A 9,024-nucleotide genomic window follows, 5' to 3' on the forward strand; every position below is an offset into this window, starting at 1 on the left:
TCATCTGTATGAAAAAAGTATAGAAAGAGTACATAATCTAAACCTTAGTACAGAAAGGTGTACTAATTTTGTACTTTTTAAACTTATAGTTTGCTGTTTTGATAATGTGCTGATCCATTTCTTTTTTCCTTTACTCATTTATGCCAGTTGTGTTCTTTCTTCTTCGCAAAACTTGGTGCAGGAAATTCTGCATGGAAAAGTTAAGTGGGTAAAATTGGGTGCTGTTATCACTCCGGAAGAGGCATAAACTATCCATTACAGGTTGATGTATAAGAAGGATAATGTGCTTGCAGTAAAAAAGTACAAAAGGAGTAGGTAAAATATTTAGCAACTCACTTTGAAATTTCTTTAATGGTAAAAGGGAAAATGAAATTAATACCGTTGCTGGTTGTTGAGATCTTCCTTAACGAAAATATTTTTATATTAATTTAAAACTGTTGATATATTGTTTTTATGTGCTATTTTATCCGTTTCATAATCGATATTTTAAGCTTGACTTATGGCTTATAATGTTCAGTTTTTTTTCATATTCGACGGTAAAATTTTTGTCTGAAATTAAGCTGGATAGCTTATGCAGGTACGGTTATACGGCTACAGTCGGGTCAGTTGAAAAGGGTTGAAGAAATGAGCACAGAAGACTTTGTTCTATCTGCAGCGATGCAAACGGATCTCGTACTTTGCAACAGTAGGGTCATTCGAATTCAGGAGATAGAAAAAGATCGTCAGGTTCTCGTTACTTTTGCTGTTGGCGAGGAAAGAATATTGGTGCGATTTTCTAAAAATTTCTATTAAAAGTATTAAAGAACAATTTGTCATGGCATTAGTTTCTACGAGAGTGACTGATAACACAATCACCGAATGACTGACAGTTTGAACTTCTTTTAGAAATACAGTTATTTACAACATAGAGTTTTTCCATTGCCAGGAGAAGTAGTTTCACTGAATGACCAAACAGTCTCAATGATTTCACTTTCTTAAGACAGATAGTTAATGTTTATTTCGATGTCATCTATGGACGGATGTTTCAGGATTTGGTTCAGATCTGGGTTATTAAATCCGCCCATTTGAAGGTGAAAAAGTTATCTGCAAAGAAAGTGATTTTACCCACCTTCAGATGTCGTAATTATTGCTTCTTAGGTCAAATGATAATTTACTTGTCATATTTTCTGAAGATGTATTTACCTTAAAATTGATTGGCAGAATAAAAACGGGTTTGAATTTTATGGAGGTGCGTTTTATGGCGCGGAACAATATTAAATGGCTTTTTCTTGGAAATAGATTTTTGAAAAAATATCAAGTTTACTGAAAAACTTCAACTGATTAAAATGATATCCTTTATCCCCGAAATGTAGGAAATGAACGTTTGCCATTCTTTTATTGAACATTCACTTTTTTATTTCACGCTGTGAGTTTTTTTGACGGCTTTCAGATTGGTTAGCTGATGTGTTACACAGTTGAAGGTCGTAAGTAGTCTGCTTCCCGCGTATGCCATTAAACACCGAGTTCTTAATATTATCATTTTTTTTAGAAATTTAATCTTGGTGTGGATGACGTCGGGAATATTTCTTAAGGGATACATTTAAAAATTACTTTTCAAAATCTGTGGGATTTTTTGCGCCATGAATTGCTCTTCTATGATGGCATCCCAATTTTGCACAAATAGCTTTGCTGTTTTTCATTGCTGTCCAAAAACCATTTTTCCATTTTGAGGTAACAGTTCAACCCGTAAATCAATGAAAGTAAGACACATTCTTTTATCTTTAGGTAACAATAGAGGCGGGAATCGAGCATCCCTATTTTGTGGTTGACCAAGGTTGGGCATCATGTAGCCCAGAAAGAACACGTGTCACATATGGATTAATTTGCAGACAACTGAATGTAAGTTTTTATGTAATGAATGCGTATTAAGAATGGGAAGTAATCGAAAGATTGATATGATACTTTTTACTAGTAAATATTGTGTTTGGTCACTGTGCACTCTCTAATTCCTTAATTCAAAATGTTTTGACATCAAACTCAATCAGAAAGGAAGTGCTGACGCTTATGTTTGAACGTACTTTGATGCAATTATATGAAGATATCCATTAATGTGTTTTAAGTGACAGATGCTAACTAAAACTTTTGAATAGCTAATCTTGCGCTTTTTTCCGCTATTTTCCTGCTTTGGTGAACATGATATTTTTATGCATATGCATGGAAAGGGTCAGTACAGTGAAAATTGAAAACTTGTTCAATCATGCCATCAAAACAAATTTTACAGATTGGTGATGTTTGTATAGCGTTACGTCATATCGAAGGTGGTGAAACAAGCGGAACAAGTGGCAGGGGTACGATTCGTTCTCATAGTGGCACAAGAGGAGGACCAATGCCGGGTACATCTGGCATACAGCAATTTTCTCGACCTACACCGTTAATACAAGCGCCTCGTCGGCGTCCACCACCTGTTATTCGTACTGAAAGAAGGCCTGGTGTTCGATCTGCACCATCGCATGAAATGCCGACCGAAGAGCTAGCATTGCTTGAAATACGTCGTCGTTTAAGGCGACGTAGGCATAAATCAGCGCTATGATAGGTTGGTTTGTACAATTTCAACTTTTAGTTTTAAAATTAGATTTGATGTAATTGATCAAAAAAATTTTATTCAATAGGTGCATTTTCTTCGAATTCTTAGATGACTTAAGAAAATTCAGAATTTATTTTGCTAACTTAATTCAGTATTTGACTTGAATCTCTCCAAAACGACCTCACATAAATTACGAGTTTGAAAATCTTGATCTCATCATTTTTCCTGATCAGAATAGTAGGTTGCCGCAAAAGTAATTGCACTTTCGGACCGTATCTACATAAGGATCATGACAGTCAATACATTTTTACAACGAGAAAGAGACATAAAATGAAATAAGCATAAAAAACATTGAGACATAAAATCCATAAAGCACGGAACCTGATACCGATTACTACGCTCCTCATCTTCAACATTTCGCTTACCTCGCAAAATTTCTTGAACCACCGCTGCATTATACATGCACAAGCAGTTCTAGGACTAAGCACGCTACTAACATTGCGAATTTGAAAATCTCAAGTTATCGAAATTCAGAATTGACATTAGCTTGCATCTCTCGAATTTCAAATTCGATATTTTGAACTCAAGTAAAATCCCTTGAATTAACTTTTTATCTAAATCATTTCTTTGGTTTTAAGTACATATGCAGGAATCAGTCACCGACAGAGAATAAAGCAAGGAATGAGTATTAAAGGGTTATTAAATATAGACACATTTATTTAAGAATATGTTCCAATAAAAAGAAAAAGAAATAGCAAAATTTAACAATACAAAAGACCGAACGAATTCGTTTTTTAACTGTTACTTTTAATGTATTTTTTTTGAGAAACTCAAGTTTTATTTTCCATTTTACCATTAGTTCAAATTGACACAAAACTTGCTTTCAGAGGAAATAAATAGGGTAGAAAAAATTCCATTTTACTATACGAAAAGATAAAATATGTGTATTTATTCATATTTATAATATTATTAAAAAACAAACAAATTTCTAGAAAGGTCAGCATTTTAACAAATGAATATATGGGATTTATTTTGCAGTCTTTCTATTACATCGTTTGCCTTGAAATCAGTTGCTGTAGTGCGAGATTAAAGATCGAATGGTCGCTGGTTAACTGCTCCTAGTTTTACAGAGGAATTCTGGAATTCTTGAAACACTTTTGTTGTGGCAAATAATAAAAAAGGGTATTATTTATTATTGATGCTCTACCGCTCTTACCACTTTATCTTCTCTGCTGTTGTTTAGAAACAATGCATATATTGTGCATAGCATTTTTGTACTATTACTGATTGGTTGTCGATAATATTGGTCAATGTATCATTAAACTTTCCTTTCATCTCTTTTTATTCTTCGTTCATCTCTGTTAATCATCATATTCCTTTTTGTCTTGTTTAGTCTTGCCTAGATTAGAAATTTCACTAGTAGATTAGGACTAGTAGATTATCTTCTTTATGAACCAGTTTTTCTCTTTTCAGCTAAATATTTGTGATGACATTGTGACAGCGATTTAAAAAATTTGCTTTGAGAATGTTCTGGATACTTGTATTATCGGGAAAGAATTTTATTCTAAAAGAAATCGACTCCAAACAAAAACTGATTGGAGAAATATTGGTTGTTCCAGATTTTTTGAACGGAAATGGATAATTGTTCATGGTGAAATTATTGAGTGTAGTACCCCATTACTGCATGCGAAAATTTGTGGGTGGGTAGTAACAAAAATTTCAACATCTTTGTATAAACTAGATATACTCCTCATTTATTACAATGTTCTAAAAAATCTACAAGAAAAGGAAACTGGCTTACTTGTCGAATCCATTCTGTCTTTCATCACTTTTTGAGCAGTTTTCGAAAATACCGAATGGTATTGCATTTCAAGGAAATAGCTTCTCAGAAAATAATAGCCTTATCATGTTTTTTTTTTTTTTTTTTTTTGGGTAGTGTATTTATCCGGATTTGCAGTTTATTCGTCTTCAGGGAATTAAAGATAAAAAGCAACACTCTATCATTTTGCTTTCATCGAACAGCCTGAGTGTTGTATTTGTTTTTTCGAGGATTTTACCATTTGTTTAGGTTTTTCAAAATTTCGTGTCAGGTTACTTTTTTGCGTCTTTTTTTAATAGGAGAAATATGCTAACGCACGAACCTGAAATAGGAGGAGAAAATTTAGGAAGATTTTTGAAACACTAGATTCCTGTGAGAGAAGTTTGGGAAAAATCTATTTTCATTTTCGTACAAAGGCGATATTTCCACAGTTAGAATTATTAGATCTGTTTAGTTGCTGCCTTTTTTGTTGTTATTTTTCGTGTTCTCCAATATATGTAATTTATGTTGTACACGTAGATTGTCTTGAGAGAGAGTATGTGTATGTTTTAGATTCTTTCGGCGTTCACTTATGAGGAAAATTTCGTGAAATTGATCATTTTGGGTTTAGCTATATCACTGCCTGTATTATAGATGTTGCAGAAGAATAAAATAGGTGAGGACATAGAGAAGTAAAAGATTTTGAAAGTGCTTAAATCAGAGAAAGCATCAGAAAGTAAAATTAGTGCATAACATTTTATTGACAGCTACGATTCGTCTCATAGTTAAGGTTTTATAAAAATAAAAACTCAGGATGGTTAATCTTCTCATTTTTCAGCACTTTAAAATTTAACTGTGAAGAAATAAAAGTGCATAATTCGAACATTTGGATCAAGCAGTGATTGATTTTTCAAGTTGCAAGTAGCAAATATGGTAGAAGGATTCTCTTGCAACTTGTACTGATTTATTTGTATCGATTTATTTCTGCCAATAATATAACTAGCGGGTTACTTAGCGTAAATGGTTAAAAGGCAGTTGGTATTGTATGCCTTTTCAAGGCATACTGTACTCAATTTTCGAACAGTTTTGGTATTTTAATGCCAGTGTAATTTCTGTTAGAATTCGTTCTTTACGTTGTTCTCTTCACCAGTTGAACTTCATTTGTGATTTTTTTTTCTTTTTTGCAGTTGATAGTAGCAGGTAGTACTATCATTTATCAAAATATTAATATTGTTGTTGTAGTAGGAGAAAATATTATTTGTCTAATATAGTTGTCTTTTTTTTCAGCAACAGTAGGAAAAAGTGGTATTTATGAAAAATTTTCTGTCTTTTGTCGATCTTTTGCTATAGCACTCACTATAGGTATACATGTTTGTATGTATTATTGTGTTTATTATTAATTTCCTGTGTATTATTAATTCCCATCTCGAATGTGATTTTCAGGGGTTCCTTTTCATTTTTCGATTTTGTGTATATTTTTTGTGATTTTTTAATATAATTTTGGTTTTTTTTCTTTTTTTTCTTTTTTTTGTCGAATAAAACCAGGGCTCTAATTATACTGTCTTTTCAGTATAATTTTTCTTCATCTTATTTGAACGACATATTTTGTACATTCATTACACATGTCAAATATGCTGTATGCAGGTGTATATTGAAAATTAATTAATCATCTATCTATCTATATATATATATATACCATTAATTATATATATATATATATATATATATATTTACTATTAATTAATTGATTAGTAAGATGATAATTTCATATCGGGTTGAGTAATTGATTAACTTTTGCTCGATCAGTTTATTAATCGCTGGTTCCACAGGAATACGGAAAGGTTTGTATAGGTAACAAGATTATGTGTTACATTTGCCGCATCTGCCAATGCTTTCACCGGTATTACTCTTGTATTTCCATCATTTTCCTCTATTTTTCTCTTCATCTTTCCACTTTCTTTTCATTTCATTTTCCCGTAAAAATGTTAGTTTTCCTGAAATGCGAATCTTTTCAGATTGGTGAAATATAACTTTTCCACTAATTATTATTCGCTGTGATAATTTGCCATTTCTACACGTTTATTTCATTTTGTTTCCCCATCATTTTTTCTTTCTTTCTGTTCATGCAAAAAAAAAAGTTCATATTTTATCAGAAATTCCCTTGTTAGCTTCTTTCCTCCTTTGCTCCACCCTATCTCTCCTTTAATCTGTGTATTTAAGTTTCTTTTTCAACGTGGTTTTATTATGTATATCAGGGAAAATTTAGATTACTTAGAGTGGAATTTTCTGATTAAAGAAATTCATTATGATCCTTACATTTTTTTCTTCCAAAACAGATACATGCCTATGTTTGTATAGAATGGTGCACACAGATAAAACATATATATCATACAAACCTGTGAACAACAAATGCGAAATATGAACTCAATATGCCTACTTTTGGTTCGTATGACACTAACATAATTGCGCTAAACTTGACATTTAGAATCGTAGTGTTTACATTGTGGTTATGTTCTTGTGACAATAATATCTATGTTGTTAAAATATAAAAAGCATTTGTCTTAAAATTACCACGATTCTTTGTTTTACCTCATTTTCATTAACTTTATACTTTGTACTTTTGTAGAATTTTTTTCCATTTTATGGATCACTTCCTTGCTTCTTTTTCTAGGAAAACGGTCCCGAAAAAGTTTAAATAGGATTTTTTTTCCAAAAGTGGAGAAAAATTCCAGTTCTTACCATAAATAATAAAGTATGAAATTACTAAAAAAATCCATATGAATGCTAATGTCAAATCAAAAATGGAAAATTAATTTATGGATTTTCAGAATCAAAAATTAATTTTTCGATGATTACAGTAAAACAGGAGTAGTACGATTTTTACAGTAATTATTATCGGGAAGCCAATCGCATGTTGTTTTTTCCACATTCCAGTATAATTTAGCCGGACAGGATTTGGAAATCCATTTTCCATGAGCGCATTGGTAAAATTTGTGACAGTCATTTGAGTCTGCCCTATAACCATTAGGACCACCGCTTTCCTGAAATCAGTTTATAATTTGAGAGCAATCTATTTTTTTCAACATTGTTAGACGTAAGTAACACAAAATATCTGATTGTTCGAACCTTGCAAGTTTCATGTTTCGTATCATCAATAGCATGATCTTTTTCACATCTTCTATTGCTATGAATGTAGACTTGACCGTATGGACAGTAACGTAATTCAAATTTGCCATTATTGCAAATCCAGTAAGCAATACGGTTTTGTTCATCGACTTTGATATTATTTCCCGCACAATTTCCTTCTACTATGCAGGTTGTATCACGTACACAATAACCACGCTTAATAATTGATAAGAAATTGAAATTTGAAAAAAAATTATGATTGGATGAGACTATTTACATTTAAATAAAGAGTCTATGCATAAAATGGATGATTAATGAAACCTTTTCATCAAATGTCGCACCATTCCAGCAAAATTGTTCTTGAAATCGACCTTGTCTACATATGAAATAACGATTACAATTGGTATTATCAGGTAGAACATTTCCATCTGTACACGATGATGATAGGAATGATAGTGTAGGAGGAATTGCTGAAAAACTTATTCATTCAATCTTTTAATTTTTATCAATGCAATATAACAATTGATAATGAGTTTGATTCAAAATTAATTTTAGGATTTCCGGAAATGTTAAATAAGACATTTCAAAGAAAGCAATTACTTTTTTAAAAAGATTAAGATTTTGCAAAATAAATGAATTGTTAAGAGCAAATTTTCATATCATGATAATTAATTGCCTATCAATTAATTAATTGGCTCTCTTAAAGCATATATAATGATACTATCTCCAATGACATTAATGTATTTATGGTTGGGGTTAGTGATAGAAATACATTAAAATATACATTTATCATGCAGTAATGAACAATGGTTGTAGACTAAAGAAGAGGAATGAATAAATTTCATAATAAAAAATGGAAAATTAAAAAAAGAAAACTTATACGGACTATTGCTATTATTGTCACAATATAATGATATTTGACAATATCCGTTGACAAATTGTCGATTATTATCACAAACTCTTTTATGCCATGTACCATTAAGACAAATTTGATAATGACCACAAATTTCATTTCCAATTATTCGTCCATTACGACAATGTGATAAATCACAATGATATCTACAAGTATCACAAAAAGATTCATTCTTATTTTTTTTTCCGAATCCAGTCTGAATTTTAATTACTCAATTTAAAATTTTATTCACTCAATTTAATTTTAATCACTCATTTTCTTTAAAATTTTCAGTTTATGAAAAAAAACGAGCTATATCATTTTTAAATGAATATCTTACTGATAAATGATAACAATTTGAGATCAAATTTCTCACTCTTTCTCGCATTTCCCACTTTGATCATTGAATTCATGATTATTTTTACAATATCGATCTTTGTATTCACCCGCTGTACATTCAAAATATCGATTGCAGTCATATTCATTACGAATAGTATTGCCAAATTGACATGACTACATTTGCATTCTTATCATTTAACGAGAAACAAGAATTAAGAAATTATAAATTATGAATTACTAATTTTATTATGAGTAGTTAATTTTTTAATTATTTCACTATATATATATATATATATATATATATAT

The 9,024-nt window shown here is 30.9% G+C and overlaps 2 protein-coding genes across 2 annotated transcripts in view; one reads left to right on the top strand and one right to left on the bottom strand.

Moving 5' to 3' along the window:
* The window catches only part of LOAG_17592 (hypothetical protein), an 8,565-nt gene extending 4,942 nt beyond the window's left edge, over nt 1-3,623 (top strand). Inside the window, exons 7-11 of the mRNA XM_020450252.1 lie at nt 578-765; nt 1,029-1,094; nt 1,765-1,878; nt 2,261-2,572; nt 3,602-3,623. Of these exons, the coding sequence (XP_020306101.1) occupies nt 578-765; nt 1,029-1,094; nt 1,765-1,878; nt 2,261-2,569 (677 nt within the window). The 3' untranslated portion in view covers nt 2,570-2,572; nt 3,602-3,623. The remainder of the gene's footprint in view (nt 1-577; nt 766-1,028; nt 1,095-1,764; nt 1,879-2,260; nt 2,573-3,601) is intronic.
* Nucleotides 3,624-7,213: 3,590 nt separating this feature from the next.
* Nucleotides 7,214-9,024, bottom strand: part of LOAG_17593 (hypothetical protein) — a gene marked incomplete at both ends in the record, with an annotated part of 5,699 nt that continues 3,888 nt past the window's right edge. Inside the window, 5 exons of the mRNA XM_020450253.1 lie at nt 7,214-7,402; nt 7,488-7,703; nt 7,809-7,957; nt 8,374-8,546; nt 8,756-8,892. Of these exons, the coding sequence (XP_020306102.1) occupies nt 7,214-7,402; nt 7,488-7,703; nt 7,809-7,957; nt 8,374-8,546; nt 8,756-8,892 (864 nt within the window). The remainder of the gene's footprint in view (nt 7,403-7,487; nt 7,704-7,808; nt 7,958-8,373; nt 8,547-8,755; nt 8,893-9,024) is intronic.

Source organism: Loa loa (genome assembly GCF_000183805.2).
Source record: "Loa loa unplaced genomic scaffold supercont3.98, whole genome shotgun sequence".
Classification (NCBI taxonomy): Eukaryota; Metazoa; Nematoda; class Chromadorea; order Rhabditida; family Onchocercidae; genus Loa; species Loa loa.